At 37.4% G+C, this 20,040-nt stretch overlaps 1 protein-coding gene across 6 annotated transcripts in view; it reads right to left on the bottom strand.

Moving 5' to 3' along the window:
• Nucleotides 1–2,804: 2,804 nt before the first annotated feature.
• TBCK (TBC1 domain containing kinase) overlaps nt 2,805–20,040 on the bottom strand; it is a 241,420-nt gene continuing 224,184 nt past the window's right edge. For all 6 annotated transcript variants that reach the window (XR_012434998.1, XR_012434997.1, XM_074040263.1 and 3 more), the window contains one exon: nt 2,805–4,579. Coding sequence is in view for 4 of the 6 variants with exons in the window: in XM_074040263.1 (XP_073896364.1) it covers nt 4,469–4,579 (111 nt within the window). In the remaining 2 variants the exon portion in view is untranslated. The remainder of the gene's footprint in view (nt 4,580–20,040) is intronic.

Here is a 20,040-nt window from a genome sequence, read left to right on the forward strand (position 1 = left end):
AGTTTGAAACTCTTCACCATTAGTTTTCCACATAAAATTGAAGTTGGTAGCTGTGAAGAGTATTTGGTCTTGACATTGAACATCCAAACTAAAATCGATCATAAATATTACATTTTGCTTCTACTCTGATTTAATCAACATTTATCAAGAAAAATGCATTATTTGGTTAATAATAGCTATATTTAGGGCCAGCATGTATAACAATGGGATTACTGGTTACAACTGATAGAATGGAATATCTGCTAATCCTGTCTGTCTAGTCAAGTCAGCAGTCTTCTCTCCTTGTAGTGGATTTTATTAAATGAGACTACTGAGTAAGATTTTTTTTTTTTTTGAGACGGAGTCTCGCTCTGTCACCCAGGCTGGAGTGCAGTGGCGCGATCTCGGCTCACTGCAAGCTCCGCCTCCCGGGTTCATGCCTCAGCCTCCCGAGTAGCTGGGACTACAGGCGCCCACCACCACGCCTGGCTAATTTTTTGTATTTTTAGTAGAGATGGGGTTTCACAGTGTTAGCCAGGATGGTCTCGATTTCCTGACCTCATGATCTGCCCACCTTGGCCTCCCAAAGTGAGTAAGATTCTTTTGAGATGCTATGCAATCCTTTCGATACTAATTCCCAAAGGAGTATCTTTTGGTAACTATTTGGAGGAGGACAGCACAGGAATCGAACAAATATCCGGCACCACTGTGTCCTCTAAAAGTTTTATATAGTTCATTGTTTTCCTTTTAAAGTGCACTAAAGCCTGTTCTAAATCAGGAACTTACCGCAGACTTTCCACTGAACAACTCCATCTGTCTATAATAGATTTTTCTTTCTTCATCGAGAATAACCAGCCCAATGACAATCTTCTCTGTAGCTTCCCTGATTTGGCGGGAAGTTATGTCTCATCATTTCATGGAGCAGAGTTCCTTGAGACTGTCACTTCATAAAGAGGTCTTACTTAGAACTCCCACCCAGAAGGTCCAAAGCTATGTCTTCTATTCCTATATGCATTCCAAAACCCGAGTTCCTAGGGCTTATATTGATACTAGATATCCCACGGGCCTAAAAGCTGTGCCTTTTAGGTCCTTTTCATTTCTGACATCAAGAAATTTCTTTCTCTCAAACTTGGTTAAGCATTAGTTATTTTTAATATGCTTTTTGAATCTAACATTTCTGTATTTTGAAGAGGATGCAACTATTTTGAAGTTATCTGCTCCAACTTCTAGAATTATCAGATTTTAGAGCTGGATGGGACCTTAGAGATCCTTTTTTCACTCCATGAATTGAGATTTCAATTTATTTCTATACTATCAGGTACCAGGTAAGTTTGGCAGTTGAAAAAAACTACCACAGGTTATTTTTACTTTTCTCCCTTCAAATAGATTCTAAAATTGATAGAGATTCAATTTTATATTAATTGAGCATATCCAATGTGGTGGGTTGCTGAAGGTAGTAAGAGGTATAAATTATAGCTCCTGATCTTAAGGAGCTCATATTTTAATAGAGGCCTAAATATAAACAATTGCAAAACGATGTAATAAATCTATTATTAGAAGTATGAATGGAATGCTTTGGTAGATTCGAGACTCTTAATACAGCATGGGGAAGCCACAGAAGACTGGAGGAGGTACATTGTTGTTGATGGATTATCAAGCGTTAATGTGTGCTTGTGTATGTGAGTTTGTGTGTGTGTGTGTGTGTGTGTGTGTGTGTATGTGTATCTGGGTGGGCTGGTGGTTGTAGTTATGGCATTCCAGGTAGTCCCAGAAACAGTGCTGATACTAATCGTGTAGAAATCAATAATTTATTAAAAGGGAGCTCAAATAAATCCTGGGTTATATATATTTAATCTAACAAATAGTTGTTGAGGTCAACTTTGTTGGTATCATCCACCATGAAATAACATGCCTTGTGTATAAACATGGCAGTGATAGTGTGCTCTTTCTTACTTTCCTGTTGAGAATATTAAATATTATAATTTTCATGTTTAAAAAACTTCGATTTCTTGGAATAAGCCTAAATGTGTCAAGTTTTAAGAAAGATCAAATGCAAAATCATGACAGACGGTTGCTACTATTATCTTTTTACATAGCTCTCCTCAAAAGGTCTTCATCCTCTCCTACTACCTACCACCTTATTCAACTCAAATCACTGCCCTTCCATCCCTCTCTTCTCTGCTTTCTCAGTAAGGCAATGTTAAGAGTCAGAATGATCATCAATGCTGCATTCTGATTATGAACTCAGATAAGTCATTAAAGATTGAAGGAAAAGAATAGTAATTGCCAGGACAGGAGGATTTAATATTTCTCTGAAGAGGACAGATGATGGCCCAAAAACAATGTTAGGGAAATCTTGGTAAATATTTGTTCTCATTATTTGTCCTATTTTTTTCTTTGTAAACTAGGTAAGGATCACAAATGATATAACTATGGATTAGTGTCTTAGACCTAGTAGGTATTCAAAACATATTTGGTGAATGACCAAATAAATTGAATAAAACAAACAAAACAGCATGGGTCCTGGGACAACAGGATACTTATATGCAAGAATGAACCTGGACCCCTCACTCCATATACAAACATTTATTAAAGACCTTGGGAGGGGTTAATGTGGAATGCCTGATCAGGTAGACAATTGCATACAATGAAAGTATTCTGGATAATAGTGATTGCACAACTTTGTGAATACACTAAAAACTACTGAATTGTACATTTTAAAAGGATGAATTTTATGGTAAGTAAAGTATATCTCAATTTAAAAAGTAGATGCAAAGAAGAAAAACTAAAATAAACAATAGCAGCAACAACAAAACCATGGCCCAGAAAGCTGAATTGAGGCTTTTATTGAAATGTTCTGCCTAGGCAGTCTTAACATTGGAGTGGAATATTGTTATAGATGAATGAACACTTTTTAGTTAAAACAAAATTGAAGATAGTTAAAGGATATGCTATATTTCAATAATTATAAGATGCATATTTTTTCAGGTTTCTGAAAGGGGAACGTATCTTTTTTTTTTTTTGAGATGGAGCCTCACCCTGTTGCCCAGGTTGGAGTACAGTGGCCCTATCTCGGCTCACTGCAATCTCCACCTCTCGGGTTCAAGTGATTCTCCTGCCTCTCCTGAGTAGCTGGGATCACAGACACATGCCACTATGCCCGGCTGATTTTTATATTTTTAGTAGAGACAGAGTTTCCCCATGTTGGCCAAACTACTGACCTCGGCCTCCCAGGGAATGTGTCTTTTAATTGACAATGTGTCACAATTCATTTGGCTTCATTTTTTTCTTTGTGGTACCTAAAATTGTGAGATGTCTTAGATTTAATGAAATATAATACTCATTTTAAAAACAATGTGGCAGAGGCAGAGGTTGCTAGCTGTACCTCAATATGTACTCTTCCCACACAGTAATAAGAATTTTTTTAGCTGGGGAAATGATCAACTACCCAAAGACTATACTTCCAGTTTTCCTTTAAGCTAGGTGTGGCCATGTACCTAAGTTCTGGCCAATGATATGTAAGCAGAGGTAGTGTGTGCAACTTCTGGTTTATGACCTTAATGGGAAGGAGCATGCTTTGCTTCTTTTCCTTTCTTTCTGTCTTTCCTCCCTCCTTCTTTCATTCCTTTTTTTCTCTTCATCCCCTCCCTCCTTCCCTCATTCTCTTCCTTCTAGATAACAGATGTGATGATAGAAGCTGAGGAGCTATTTTCATCCATGAGATGATGACACGTATTGAGGTTGGTAAAGCAATGAGAGAAGATAATGAGTTCTTAATGATCAGGAAACCAGTATACTAGCCCTAGACTGACTGTACAGAATTTCATGTGATAAAGAAACTAGAAAATTTGTTGAAGCCATTCTTCTTTGCTACAGGAACTGACCAAATATTCTATCAAATATGAATGGTTTCTAAATGTCATTTTTCTGGGAGTAAATATTACCACTTTCTGCAATGGGATAAACTTCACTTCCCCTACACACACACACCCTTGTTTGGGTGAAATGAGTTACTAAATGTAGCATTTATTTATAAGGAATGCATTGTGAATAGTTTCTCAATTTTCATTATCAGGGAAAGATGATGATTTTAGCCCACATTCAGTGTATGTTTCTAAATAATACAATCAACAGGACTGTCTGTTCAGTACAATGGAGGACAGCTTTTTCAGGGCAACTGGGATTTCTTGATAATGCTAAATCTGTCTCATCAGCTGAATTTCTTGGGCTTTATGTGGCAGTGTAGTAAAAATATATGATCAGATTTCACTGTTAAGAAAAATTCTTTCAGCAATACATGTACAGTCAAGTTTCTTGTGTAGATACCTGAACATGTGGGTTATGAGATTTTTAAAAATGTCTCATGACAAACTTTATGGAAATGCAACAATCTAGACATCTAGTTTTGTCTGAGAGTGGCATGGATACGAAGAACTGTGCTGTTGGTGCTGATGCCACGCTGACTTTTGGCAGTCACACTCTTGGTTCTTCATATTTGAGGAGATGGGACAGTGAGGAGGCCTGTTGGCTTGATTTTATTAATGCCACCATCTAGAATACAGATTCTTGGATATTTCATCTTCACAAGGTGAGCTGCAAACTGGAAAAAAAAAAAAAGAGGCAAAATGTTTAGAGGATATACAGAAGATATCTCCAACCTCATGTTTTTCTCAGAATTTGAAAGACAAAATCATTTTAATGTTATGATTGCTGTCACCACTGTATAATAAGTTGTCAACTTGGTTATTATAAATTAAATTACTCTTTTATATGCTAACAATATCTTTATCTTATGGAATAAATGTCTCTTTTGTTCTCTTTTATGATTTTTTTTTGAATATGTGATAAATATACATGGTAAACAATTCAAATTCAGTAGAAAAGGGTATACAATGAGAAGTAAACTCGTTCCACTTCTGTTCCCAGTCCTCCCTCTCCAGAGGTCATTAATGTTATTATTTTTAGGTATTCTTCCAGTAATAGTCAAAACAAGCTCAAATTTACATTGAAAAAATTTTGATATTATAGTCCACTTCAATGTCCCATAGAGGGCCCATAAACCAGTTGTAACATGTTTTTGGAGCAATCACAACTAACATTTTGAGTTCCCAAACCTGGAATGAATTTGAAGGACAGATCCAGGAAGCCTTCTAGATTCTAGCACAAGAGGACTTTGTAAAAGTTATCAAGACATATACATATCTGACTTAGCTCAAATCTACCTGTTCAGGATCATCGATTGCGTTTTCTCATTCTTTGCACTTCATGATAAAGCAGCCCTGAACTGCGTGTCAATCCCAATATAGCATACTGCTTTATGTTCAGACCTTTTCCTGGGCAGATTGTCCAATGTTGGGCACTTGCTCCATTTCCCATCAATTCCTGTCCCCTCTTTAGCTCCTCCTCAATAGTAACCCCCACACATAACCTCAAACCTGCCTGACTTCTATTCATTTTCCTGCTCAGGCACTTCCTTCTCTAGGAGCTAAGTTGCCATTAGGGTCCCTGCTTCTCAGCTCCTGAAGTTTCTTGTATGAATCTCAATCTTTGGCCTTACCTCATTTATTTAAATTATCCACTTAAGAGCTTCCTTCTATTTTGTTTTCTTCCTGGTACCTGGCACATGGTAGGGGCTCAATATATGTTTGCTGGATTGAAGTAAACTATGCCAAATGATCATAAAACCCAAGGCAAAATCATGAAGTAAAGAAGTTTTTCTTTGGCTCTTTGGCTATTTTATCTCTGTTCCTTCTCTTTGGTAGTGTCCTGTTCCTCCTCATTGAGTATTTGTGTCCTCAAGTTCTCTTCAATTACTCTCTCTACTAAAACCTGATCTTAGATCTTTCAACAAAAACGACTAAGCTGCTTACAGTGCTGTTGCTTCTTGGCGCTATTTGAAGCTTAATACTTAGTAAGGTCTCAAGGCAGCAATCTAAACTTTAGGGTTCAAAAGAATGGGCTGAGTGGTTTGGCCAGGACAAGTTCAAGGCCTCACTCCCAGAGATTCTGCTCTATTGATCTGGGGTTCAGGGATAGATAGTTTTAAATAAGCACCCGTAGATGATTCTAAAGCAGGTGGCCCATGAACAATTTTTTGAATAATACTGCCTTAAGCCAAAAGGATAAAGTTCTCGGTCAGTAGGTGGGATAAATAACGCTGGACTGGGATCTTCACAATCTCCAAAACAACTCACATAAATGGGTCTTAGTACTGCTGACCCTACTTATCTTCTCTGTGATTCTCTGCAGTGGCTCCACAGAGATTCAAACAGCTGTTTATATTTCACATCCTATCCTCTCTTAGAGCTACCAGATGGGAATCTTTGATAGCAACTAATGTTGAAGAGAAACAGTGCTCCTGTATTTCAAAAGGTGTCAAGTGAGCCAGTGTGAGCTGGTCTTCATCCTGTTCTTCTCTTTGAACCCCAGTCCTTAAGAAAGCAAGCAGCTGATTCATCTGCCCGAGTCATGTGCAGGCAGAACAGTCCCTGGTACCATATGATTACCGAAACATCTTGGCTGCATTCTCCTACATGCACAATTCAATTACCATTTAGGCCAGAATTCTAAGATAAACATAACATTACTGAAAAAGCCTTGTGGATAAGCAGTCTTAACTTTCAGTTCTTTCAAAACTCTGTGGAAATCAGAAAATGAGTAAGAAAGGACTGTACATTCAACTAATTTCCCTTAAACTATGCTGTAGAGCTAGAAAGAGTTCTGTTATTGTAACGAAGTCCCTAACAACTAGGCTGCTACTGAGCTGGAAAATGGTAAAGACAAAGCAGGCAGAACAGAGCACTTTGCAACAATCAGGTTGCTGCTGTGTTGGAGGTCTAAGAAGAGTAGAAATGGAGTGCAAGGAGATAGCAAATGTTTAGATGCCTTGAAAAGAAGCAGGCTGTGTTTAAGAAAAAGAGCAACTGTTGAGTTTTCACATAAGATTATGAGTTCTGCTCCTCTGATCCTCTGCTGTTTTCAATTATCCATGTTAAATACTGGCCCCTGGCAGTGAAACCATGACTGCATCTTTTCTACTGCTATGGAAACATTTCTTTGTTCAGTTACTTGGTCATTCATTTATCAAGCATTTCACTGAGCGCCTACTAAGTAGGTACTAGGCACTGTTCCAGTTTTTGGAGTGCTTAGAGTTCAGTGGGGGAGATAGTAATAGACAATACGAAGTAGTATAGGTAGCATAAAAGCAGAAGTTGGCCGAGAGCGGTGGCTCAAGCCTGTAATCCCAGCACTTTGGGAGGCCGAGACGGGCGGATCACGAGGTCAGGAGATTGAGACGATCCTGGCTAACACGGTGAAACCCCGTCTCTACCAAAAAATACAAAAAAACTAGCCGGGTGAGGTGGCAGGTGCCTGTAGTCCCAGCTACTTGGGAGGCTGAGGCAGGAGAATGGCGTGAACCCGGGAGGCGGAGCTTGCAGTGAGCCGAGATCGCGCCACTGCACTCTAGCCTGGGCCACAGAGCGAGAGGCTGTCTCCAAAAAAAAAAAAAAGCAGAGGTTTAGGGATCTTAGCAGTCCAGAGTAATAAGCAGAGTTTCTGAATTTAACAGGGGCTGGGGAGCTGGTTTCTTTCGTCTTTCCTTCTATTTCTCTTTCATTATTGACTTAAAGGGAATGAGAATCCAGATGTGATGGCCACAATTGCAATACTTATCAGACAGTATTCTTTGTGGCTGTAGCTTGATAGGTTAGGGAGGAAAGAAAAGGCTGTGGATGTGCTGGGGTAGATTTCCACAGTGTGAAAAAAGTCACATCATACGTGGAGGAGATACACAGTGGGGCAGGGGAGAATCAGGCATCTAGGGTATAGGGTTTCTTCCACCTTTCATTTTTCATCTGGCAGGGCTTTTGACTGCATACTCCACAGAGTGCAGACTCCACCCAGAAATTACAAATCTAGACTTACTGAGCAACATCCTTGGTGGAGGTGGCAGGATATCATACTGAACCAGTGGTTATAAAGTCAGCAAAATCATCTGGGTGCTTTTACTAAACAGCAATACCCAGGTTTGTTCCAGACTAGTAATAAATAAGAGTTTCTTGGGGCAGGGCTCTGACATCAGTTGTTTTTAAAAGGGTCCCCCTTTCCCAGGTGATTCTAATGTGTAACTAGCATTGAGAGTCATTTAATTAGATAATGTGATTCATTTGCAGGTCAGGTTTGTCTGGGACCTCAAACTGCAATTCCTATAGGTATATGTGGAGAGCAAGTCACTTTGCACTAGAAAAGGCTGCTGTGTTTGTAGGGCTGAAATTTGTGAGGGCCAAACTTTATCAGACATAGTAGAATTTAATGTGAAACAGATTATTACAGACAAAAAGGGAGATTTCATAGTGATAAAAAATTCAATTTGCTGAAAAGATATGACAATTCTAAATTTGCAAGCATTCAATAACAAAGACTCAGAATATAAAAGTGTGATAGCACTGAATGGCAAAACAGACAAATCTATCATGATGTTAGGTGAAATAACCAGAAAACAACCAGTAAGATGCAATATTTGAACAATGCAATTAACAAATCTACATAAGGAACAAATACAGAACACTAATGCCCAATACCTTCAGAATAGAATTCTTGTTAAGTACACATGAAACATTTCCAAAATTGACCAATTCAAAAAAGCAACTCTCAGATTTTTAAAGGATTAAAATTATTCAGATTATGTTCTTTGATGACAGTAAAAATTATGCTGGAAATCAGTAACAAAAAGGTGACTAGAAAAATCTCTAACTCTTTCTAAATTAAGCAATATGCCTCTAAATGTTACAGGTCAAAGAATTCACAATGAAAATTAGAAAATATCTTCAACTGATTAATAATGAAAATAACACAAAAACTCGTGGGTCGCCACTAAGGTCCACTATAGGGCCACATCCCATGTAGAGAGAATGGAGTTCTTCAAACTGCACAACTAGCTGAGATCTATATAGCAACATTCCACGTGAGGCGGCCAGATATACTATCTGCTGGCACAGGATCTGGGGACTTCCAGACCTCATTTTTGTGGACAGCACTCCAAGTGGAGAGGGTCCAAAGCTTTTGTATTTTCACCATTCCTCTGGTTTTTAGGATCTGGTGCTGGAATTCATTTCTAGGGTGTGGTTAGGCACACCTTAATACAGCAGTATCTGAATGTGGAAGGCTCTTGTGGGTGCCACTCTATCTTGTTTTCTCTTTTTATCTTGCATCTGAACTTGGATTAAGAGACCGGCATGTTTGCCTGGAGAAAGTTAAGTTGTGCTAGCAGCAGAATAAGTGAAGAAAAGGGATTGTTAAGCAGCCACAGAGTAGTGTGGGCGAACTAAGGCCAAAAAATTAAAAGCTGATGATAGGTAAGATTCATGAGGTATGTGGATCAGAATCATGTCTCTCATTGGGCTTTCTAGGACACAGGTTTGGGAAGAACTCATGGTAGCAGTAGGAAACTAAGAAAGCTTTGGGGTTCTGGAAGATTTAGGGAGGAACACATGGCAGGACAATTAGGTTACCTGATATGAGTCTGAAGTTGATACTGGAGACTGGACAATTGGCATGGACTAACTAAGACCCTGACAAAGCTCAACCAGAGAAGTCTTTTCTCTCTCCCATTTTATCTGCCCATTCCTTTCCCTCCAAATAATCCTACATTTGGGGTATGAAAATTTTACTTTCGGTTGAGCATGGTACTGAATAAAGAAACTGGCAATTATCCTATAATAAGCAGCCGAAGTAATTTGCTTTTCTTTATCTTATGGATGTGAGGCAGATGCTATTAGTCTTATGCCTCCTTTTGACCCTCTGGAATGCTGAGAATATGGCACATATTCAATATTGCTGGCACTGTGTGACCATGGCTAGGCTGACGCTTCACACAAATTAGGTGCATATTTCTAAGAGCTTGGCTAGACAAGATAGATAAGCATATTTGAGATGAAAAACAGAATATGGGGTGATTTCTCAATCTACAGTACAGTGTGGCCTTGGAATAAATATAAGCGTTCCAATTAAGAAATTTCTGAACTCATTAATACAGTTCTTAATCAGTAGAACTGTCCATCTTAGTGATCTCAATGAGAAACATAAGAACTATGGCAGGGATTAGTAGGAAAGAGGTGGGAATGATCTCTCAACACTCCACTGATTTCTTCCCTTGATTATATAACCAAATATAATTTTGAATGTCACTTTTTGTTTCAGTCCTTATTGTGGTCCCCCATACTGAGATAAATATTTTGTGTCCTGCTAGTCTTCCATATTCAGATCATTTTAATTCATTGAAGTTTATTTTCTTAATAGTATTATATAAGGTATAAAACTGGTTTTTATAGTAATAGTATCTAATAACAATTAGGCAGTGGTTGCTGTATTTTGTAATTTCACTCACAGAAATAAAACCAGCAGCAGAGCAAAGCCAAGAAGGAGAATGCACAGGTCAGTAATCATTTTATACCCTACCATAGGTACTTGTGACAAGGAAGGAGAAGAACAGGTAATTCCAGCATATTAGTGTGTTATATATGAGAAAATGCTAATTATGCATTTTTTAAAAGTGGGAGAGTCTAGAAGAATCTAGAATTACATGGTCCAGCTTTCTCATCCATGTTTATTTTACAATGGTATCTGGGTTATTTTCAACCCATACTGATAGTATTCTTAGTATTCTTTAGTATTGTTCACAAAAAGTGTTCTAATAAACTTTTAACCAAGTTGTTTCTATTTTTCTTGGAAGCAATATTTGAGGTTAGGAAATTTGATAGTGTAAGGATTTTTATCTTAAAAAATATTTTTATAGTTTGTGTTACATAAGGAGATATATAAATATCTAGAGTGTGCTAACTCAATGTATTTCATGTTTTAATTTCCTGTTACCCAAAGTTGCTATCTCTATTTCATGTCTTCCCATTCTTTCTCTGTACCTTTTTAATTTAAAAAAAGTAAAAAAATATATAAATATAGACAAGAAAGGTATAATGAGCAGCTTCAACAATTGTAACTTGTAGCCAAATTGTATCATTTATTCCTTCCATGCCCTCCCCTCTTCCCACCTTTGTACCGTTTCGATGCAAACCCAGATATTTTATCATTTCATACATAAACATGTATCATTGAAATAACAGGATTTAAAAAATATATACCCACAGTACTATCACACCTAGAAAAAAGCCCCAATAATACTCTTCTTGTACAATATAATCAAATATTCAGTAAGTGTTCAAATTTCGAATTAGCTCATAACTCATAAACGTCCTCTCTCTCTCTTCCCCTCCCTCTCTTTGTCTGTCCATCTGTTCATCCATAATTAAATTTGTTTAGTTGAGTCAGGATCTACACAAGGGCCATGCATTGTGACTGACGGACATCTTTTAAGACTCTTTTAATCTAATGGTTGTGCTATCTCTTTTCATTTCTTTGCAAGAAGCCTATTCTCTCTCAAATTCTCCCCAAACTTTTGTCTCTACCACTCCCCCAAAATACTCTTATTAAGACTGGCAGCAATCTCCACATTGTCAAATCCAACTTTTAAAACTCATTCTGAATCTGACTTGGCCTATCAGCATCATATGACACATTTGATCATGCCCTCCTTTCTTCAAAACTTTCTTCCATTACCTTTCAGTACACCAATCCCTCCTGGTTCTACTACTTCACTAGCTGTGCCTTCTCATCTCCCTTGGTGGATTTTTCTTATCTTTTTGACTTTGTGCCCCATTGCTTAGTCCTCTGACTTCTTCTCTATCTACATTCCTCCCCTAAATGATTTCATTTAGTCCCACAGATTTAAGTCCCATCTATACACTGATGATTGCAAATTTGTCTTTACTATCTTCCCTGGAATTTAAACTCATGAATCTGCTTCCTCAACATCTATTAGACACTTTGATATCTAGTAGGCTTCACAAGCTTAACATTTTCAAAGGGGAACACTTGATTCCTACCCTCCTCTACCCAATCCTCTCCTGAAGTATTCCTTATCTCAGGAAATGGCAATTTCAGTCTTCTAGTTATTTAACTAATAAACCTGGATGTGTTTCTTTTTTTCTTTACCAATGTATCCTGTAACTTTCGAAACATATTCAGAATCTGATCACTTCTCACTGCCTGTACTAATATTGTAATAGCTCAAGTGATGGTTATTTCTTACCTAGATTATCGTAACAACCTATCAACTGGTCTCCCCTGCTTCCACTCTTTCCCCTATGGTCTAATGCTCACACAATGTGAGAGATTCTTTTAAAATATAAGTCAGACATTTCGCATAACCTGTCACAAAGCATTTTAATGGCCTGTAGTTTTATTCAGAATAGATTCCAGTCTTTTCCATAGTCCATGAGGTCCTACATGATCTGCAAATCTGCAAACCATTCCCCAACTCCCCATCATCAACCTCTCTAATCTCATCTCCTAGTCCAAACCACCATCATCTCTTACTTAGATTACTGCAAGAACTTCTTGACTACTTCTATCCTTGCCCAGTATAATCTTTCTCTACATGACAATCATCAAAAGAATGATTCTCTTAAAATACGAATTGGATGATATAACACCCTTTGTTCCACATCTTCTAGTGGCTTTCCATCTCAGAATAAGAGCTCCACTAATCACTCTATAAAGAAAAGAAGCCATCAACACTCTTCTCCCTCATGTTAACCTTGAGCATTTATAAACACTATATATATATATATATATAAAATCTATCTATCTATCTCAAAACTATATATATGTATGTATGTTTATTGATGGTCTCTCCCAAATATTGTAAGTTCCATGAGAGTAGGAACTTAATTTTACTTGTTCCTGTTTCTCCAATGCCTAGAACAGTGACTACTAGTACATAGTATTTGCTCTAATATATGTTGAATAACTGATTCATTCATTCAACGAATACTTTCTGAGCATCTACTGTGTGTCAGGCACTATGCTAGGGACTGGTTAAGCTGTTTTACTTCCAGTGGAGGAGACGGAAAGGATTTTAGAGCAAATTATTAAGGAATCTGACTGGTTCTGGTAAGGGTCAAATGCTAGTTGCTTTTATCTTTTACTAATAGGGTCTTCACCCAACTCTTGTATGAGTTGAACAGGCAAGATAATTTTTTAAAATGGTATCTTTTAAAAGACATCTACACAAAAACATATACAAAAATTGTGATGTTTTTAAATATAGAAATAAATGCTTGTGACATATGTTACTATATGTAACATATCATCTATATCCACACATGATAGACAATATCCTCACTTCATTTCCACAGTTAAGGAAGAGAAGTAGATAGAAGAGTTTAAAGAGGATGCAGTGAAAGTTTTACTTTCTACTCTTAGGCTCTGTGCTATCATAATCAGACTCTCCATATGTTCCCACCTTTGTCTGCAGCTAAAATTGCTCTGTTCAAAGAAGCCCCGTGCTTTCTTAGTTCCTTTTTTCTCAATGAGTTTGGCAATTTTTAATGGATCACTCAATAGAAGCGTGGGTGGAAAAAAAAAGGATAAATGGATATCTTCATGAACAATTATAAATTTTCCTTCTTTTCCTCTCCTATTTTACTTTCATATGTAATTCTAACAAAATCTCATAAGGATTAAAGGTAAGAAAGATAATTTAAAAATTTTAAAGTGTAGGTTTTAAATAGAAATGTCAAGACAAATAAATATTTTTCCTACGGTGCATAACATCTTAGCATGAGTATAAGTCAATGCAACTTATACTCCATAGTTTGGTTTGTTGAAAGTCCAGTTATATATATATACACGCACATATATATGATTTTTTCTTCTCACATGTCAAAATGGTATTTTCCTTTCCTTTCTCTTCTACTTCACTTTGATCTCATTTTCTTGAATTTCTTCTACCAATCACTTGCACTTATTTTTTTCTTATTTATAAGCTAATTTATAATGGAGACAGTGAACTTTTATGGTTTCTTGAAACAAATACAAGTTATTAATATATCTTTTAAGGGCCTTTTTAACAATCTCTTATTGAGGTTATCACCTGGAATTTGTCTTTCTTTCTAGAATAATTCATTTATAAGCTTTTAAAGGTAATTATGGAAAGTATGGAAAATTATACCATAATTATGGTAATTATGGAAAATGAAACTCTACACCTTTTTTTCATGTTCTGTAGAATACTGTTTATTACGTAAGTGGGAGGATTCAATACACATCTAGTATAAGTCTTCTTAGAATTCTAGTCTGAATCTCCAAATGCTCAGCTGATAATTTTTCCAGTGATGCACCATTAGCACTTCAATTTCAGTATGTCCAAAATTAATCACATTCTTTCCAAACCTACGTTATTCTTCTCTTCTCTATCTCTGGTAACAGTCTCAGCAACCTCCCCAAACACCCAACTTGGAGACTTTAAGGTCTTTTTAAATTACTTTTTATTTTTGTAGAAACAAGGTCTCGCTTTGTTGCCCAGGCTGGTATCAAACTCTTGGAGTGATCCTTCCTCCTTAGCCTCCCGTAGTGCTAGGATTACAGGTGTAAGCCACCACTCCCAGCCTAGGTCTTATATCTGTCTCTCTCTCTCTTTATATTAAATATAGATAGATATAGATAGATACACACATATTTTAAAACTCCTTTGTCTCCACATTTAATTAGGTACAAAGCTGTGTCAATTTAGGACTTGTGTTGCATCCATTCCTTTCTTTTTTTTTTTTTTTTTCATTCTTCTTCTACTTCATTTTAGAGCCCAATTATTGTTAGATTAGTTCCTAAGTGGTCCTAATGCTTCTAGGTTTTCCTCACCCCGTTTTCTGCTGACTGGTGGTAACATTATGGAAGGTTCTCAGAAAATCCTGAGACTTCAGTCAGATTCATATAGAGATTTCTTCCTTACTACAGTTATTGTCCTTAAGCAAAGTAAGTCAAGATCCATGGATCCCTTCCAAGAAATAGTTTGCTTACCATAGTTAGTAAAGACAATGTGTACTATTTAAAATTTCTTTTTGGAAGTTTCATTTTGATAATAGTTAAGTCTAACATCCCTTTGCATTTCAAGAAAGACAAATTCATTACACACATACTTGCTTACTCCTAACACAAATATATACATTAACTTATATTTACATGAAAGGTTAACAAGAAGAGAAGATTGTTCTTTAGTGTTACAAAGAAAGTAAGGAAAGAAAGTGACCAGGTGTCTTGAAACACATAGTAACAGCAGTGGATTATTTCCCCAGTCTTATTTTGAAAGTCACAGAGCTTTGGCTATGAGTCTTAGGCAAACCCTTCTGTTGTCTCTTCCTCACAGTCTTGTGAGCTTTGTTCACTCTGAGGACTACCAACTATTTAGAGGGTGACAGACTGAAAGCTTGAGAGAGAGGGTCAACGTAAAGGTAAGAATCTAGCATTGAGATAGACTGGGAATATTAGGGATAATCTCTGTTCCTTGGTGTTTTAAAATTTGTTTAATTGGGATCAAGGGCAAAAGAAAGGGAAGACGCTTAAATTTTGGCAAAACTTAATACAAATAAAAAAGTTATTTTCCAAATGACTTTCCAAAATACAGCCGATAGTGTGTTACTTTCCTTTTCTAAAAACCTTTAATAGCTCCCGACTGCTAAAATGAAAACTCTTTAACATAGTACTCAAGGTCCTCTATTATACTCAGATTCTCCATATCTTTCCAGCTTTATCTGCAGCCAAACTGCTCTTCAAAGAAGCCCTGTGCTTTCCAATGCTACTGTGCTGTTTCCTTTGCCTGAAATATTCCCTCCTGACTGTGGCCCTTCCCAACACTTGGTATTACTGAAATCCTACCCATAGTTGACGGTCTAGGTCTATTATCACCCTCTCCATAAAGCTTTCAGAATTCCTCACTTACTTAGATGAAATTTCTTCCTTCTCAGTAAATTCCAGAACTTTAATTATAAACCTAATATAGCACATGTCACAATGTTGCATTCTGCCTTCAATTTTAATCATTTGTATACATGTTTAATCTTCCTAACAAGACTGAAAATTTTATGAGAGCAAGGGACTGCATCTTTTTCATTTCTCTTTCCTCACAACAGTTTCCATTTGTAGGCATTTAATGTTTATTGTCTTGAATTAAACTAGTACTTGATGCTAGTATTTTTTCTTTTGCCGTCCTCTTTAGAGAAACTTGTGCAAAAGTGTAGTCTACTGCAAACTATTATTTTCATGTGTTTGTTCATTAACTTAATCAATTTGGCTATCAAATATTTATTGAGTGCTTTCTATTCGAAAGGCACCATGTTAGGGGCTGGGGATATAACAAGGAATGCAATATAGTCTCTCTCCTCAATGAGCTAGATGGGGATATGAATAAGTAAACAAGTGATTACAATACCATTTAATAAATGCTACCTAGAGTCATCATTTATGGTTGTTCAAATTGTGTCTTGCATGAGAAAGCCTGAAAAAGGGGGTAAGTGGAGCCCGAAAAGTTGCCCATCCTTTCCTTTCTAAGCTTTGTGCCCTCACAGGGTGCTGTATTTCTCTGAAGGAAGCATGAGATTTATCTAATGCATACGTAAAGTTGCTCTCTATATGTAAACTAAGTAAAAGATTTTCTATGAGGATTTAAGAGTGGTACTTAGTTCCAGACTTGAATTGTTAAGGAAAACTTCCATGAAGAAATGCTATGTAAACAGCATTTCTTTTTTTTTTTTTTTTTTTTTGAGATGGAGTCTCGTTCTGCCGCCCAGGCTGGAGTGCAGTGGCCGGATCTCAGCTCACTGCAAGCTCCGCCTCCCGGGTTCATGCCATTCTCCTGCCTCAGCCTCCCGAGTAGCTGGGACTACAGGCGCCCGCCACCTCGCCCGGCTAGTTTTTTGTATTTTTTAGTAGAGACGGGGTTTCACCGTGTCAGCCAGGATGGTCTCGATCTCCTGACCTCGTGATCCGCCCGTCTCGGCCTCCCAAAGTGCTGGGATTACAGGCTTGAGCCACCGCGCCCGGCCGTAAACAGCATTTCAAAACAAATGGGAGTTAGCTAGGTGAACAGAAGTGGGAAGAATGCTCCAAATGAGGAGAAAAACAAAAGAATATAAGGAACTACAAGTAGGTAATTATGGCTGAAACCTAAGAGGGTGAGGGAGCAGCGGCAAGGAAGGACCTTGGAACACAGACCAGAAGAGAGCCTTATAAAACATGCTTAGGATTCGAACTTCATTTTGAAGGCAATGTAAAGTCATAGATACTTTAGCAACTAGTCATAGGTATTTTGGCAACTATCACATTTACATCTCAAAAAGCTCAGTCTAGTGTAGGGCGGAACAGAGGGATGGGAAGCTGCAGGCAGGAACAGTGGGGAGCCGCAGTAAGTCTTTCAATAAGTCAGGCACAAGATATCAGCGACCTGAGTGAAAACAGTTGTGTAGTAAAGATGGAGATAATCTTAGACCTAGTTAACGGAATAATAAGCCAAATAATAATTTTTCATCTAATATCTTGCCATTAGTCAAGAAGGAGAAAATACTACTTCAAATAAACAGGCTGGGTGGTTTGGAGGAAAGTATAGGAACTCTGTAGACAGCCCTGGGTCTGAATCACTACTCTGCTATTTGTTAGCTGTGGGCTCCTGGCCAAGTTTCTTAGCCTTTTTGGCCTTAGTTTTGTTACCTGTTAAATGTGTAATAATAATTCAGTTAAACAGTATACTTAAAGGGTGGTTGGAAAAATTATATATATAGGAACACCTCATTTTATTGTGCTTTGCTATAGTGCATGTCACAATTATTGCATTTTTAACCAATTGAAGGGTTGTGGCAATCCTGTGTCAAGCAAGTCTATTGGTACCATTTTTACAATAGCAATGTGCTCACTTTGTACCTCTAAGTTCCATTTTAGTAATCATTGGAATATTTGAAACTTTTTCATTATGATATCTGTTATGATCTGTGATAAGTGATCTCAGACGCTGCTACTGTAATTATTTTGGGCGACACGAGCCATACCTATATAAGATGGCAAACTTAGTGAATAAATGTTGTATGTGTTTTGACTACTCCACTGAATAGCCATTCCTCTGTTTCTCTCCTTCTCCTTAAGCCTCCCTATTCCCTGAGACACAAAAATATTAAAAATATTAAAATTAGGCCAATTAATAACCTCACAATGGCCTTTGGTGTTCAAATGAAAGGAAGAGTCACATAACTTTCACTTTAAATAAAAAAATCTAGAAATGATTAAGATTAGTGAGGAAGGCATGTTGATAGCCAAGACAGCCCAAAAGCTGGGCATCTTGTGCCAAACAGCCAAGTTGTGAACGCAAAGGAAACATTCTTAAATGAAATTAAAGGTGCTACTCCAGTGAACACCAAACGATAAGAAAGCAAAATGCCTTCTTACTGATACAGGGAAAATTTTTGTGGTCTGGATAGGAGATCAACCCAGTCACACCATTCTCTTAATCACCATCTGCAGAGCCAGGCCTTAGCTCTCCAATTCTGTGAAGGCTGTGAGAGATGAGGAAGCTGCAGAAGAAAAGTTGGAAGCTAGCAGACGTTGGTTCATGAGGTTTAAGAAAAGAAGCTGTCTCCATAACTAAAAGTGTAAGGTGAAGCAATAGGTACTAATGGATAAACTGTAGTTATCCAGAAGATCTAGCTAAGATTGCTGATGACACTAAACAGATTTTCAGTGCAAATGAAGCAGCCTTTGATTGGAAGAAGATGCCATCTAGGGCTTCCATAACTACAGATAAGAGATCAATGCCTGGTTTCAAAGCTTCAAAAGATAGGCTGACTCTCCTTTTAGGGGCTAATGTAGATGGTGACTTTCAATTGAAGCTAATACTCACTGACCATTCCAAAATCCTAGGGCACTTAAGAATTATGCTAAATCTACTCTGCCTGTGTTCTATAAATGGAACAACAAAGTCCAGATGACAGCACACCTGTTTGCAGCATGGTTACTGAATATTTTAAGTTCTTTGTTGTGACCTACTGCTCAGAAAAAAAGATTCCTTTCAAAATATTATTGCTCACTGACAACGCACCTGGTCACCCAAGAGCTCTGATGGAGAACATACATGGAGATGAATGTTGTCTTCATGCATTCTAACACATTTTGCAATCCATGGATGAAGGAGTCATTTCACCTTTCAGGTCTTATTCTTTAAGAAATACATTTTGTAAGGCTGTAGGTGCTATAGATAGTGATTCCTCTGATGGATCTGGGCAAAATAAATGGAAATCCTCTGGAAATAATCCACCATTCTAGATGTCTTTCAAAACATTTGTAACTCATGGGAGGTCACAATATCAACATGAAATGGAGTTTGGAAGAAGTTGATTCCAACCCTCATGGATGACTTTGAGGAGTTCAAGACTTCAGTGGAGGTAGAAATTGCAGATGTGGTGGAAATAGTAAAAGAACTAGAATTAGAAGCAGAGCCTCAGATATGGCTGAATTGCTGCAATCTCATGATAAAACTTGGATGGATGAGGGGTTGCTGCTTATGAATGCACAAAAAAACTGTGTTCTTGAGATAGAATCTACTCCTGGTGAAGATGCTGTATCATTTTTGACAACAAAGCATTTATTACATAAATTTATTTGATAAAGCAACTGCAGGATTGAAGAGTATTGATTTGATTTGGGAAGAAGTTCTACTGTGAGTAAAATGCTGTTAAATAGCACTGTATGCTACAGAGAAATCTTTCATGAAGAGTCAATTGATATGGCAAATTTCATTGTTGTTTTATTTTAAGAAATTGCCACAGCCACCTCAATCTTTAGCCACCATTGCCCTTTAGCAACCTTCAGCAACCATCAGTCAGTAGCTATCAACGTAGAGGCAAGACCTTGCACCAGGGAAAAGATTATGATTTACAGAGGGCTCGGATGGTTGTTAGCATTTCTTTTTTTAAGCAATAAAGCATTTTTTGATTAAGGTATGTACTTAATTTAGATATAATGCTATTGCATACTTACTAGACTACAGGATAGTGTAAACATAACTTTTATATGCACTGGGAGTAAAAAAAAATTGTGTGATGCATTTTATTGCCATATTCGCCTCATTGGGTTGGTCTGGAACTGAATTTGCAGTATCTTTGAGGTATGCCTGTGCTTCTGTGAGTG

The sequence above is a fragment of the Macaca fascicularis genome, chromosome 5, assembly GCF_037993035.2.
Source record: "Macaca fascicularis isolate 582-1 chromosome 5, T2T-MFA8v1.1".
Taxonomy (NCBI): domain Eukaryota; kingdom Metazoa; phylum Chordata; class Mammalia; order Primates; family Cercopithecidae; genus Macaca; species Macaca fascicularis.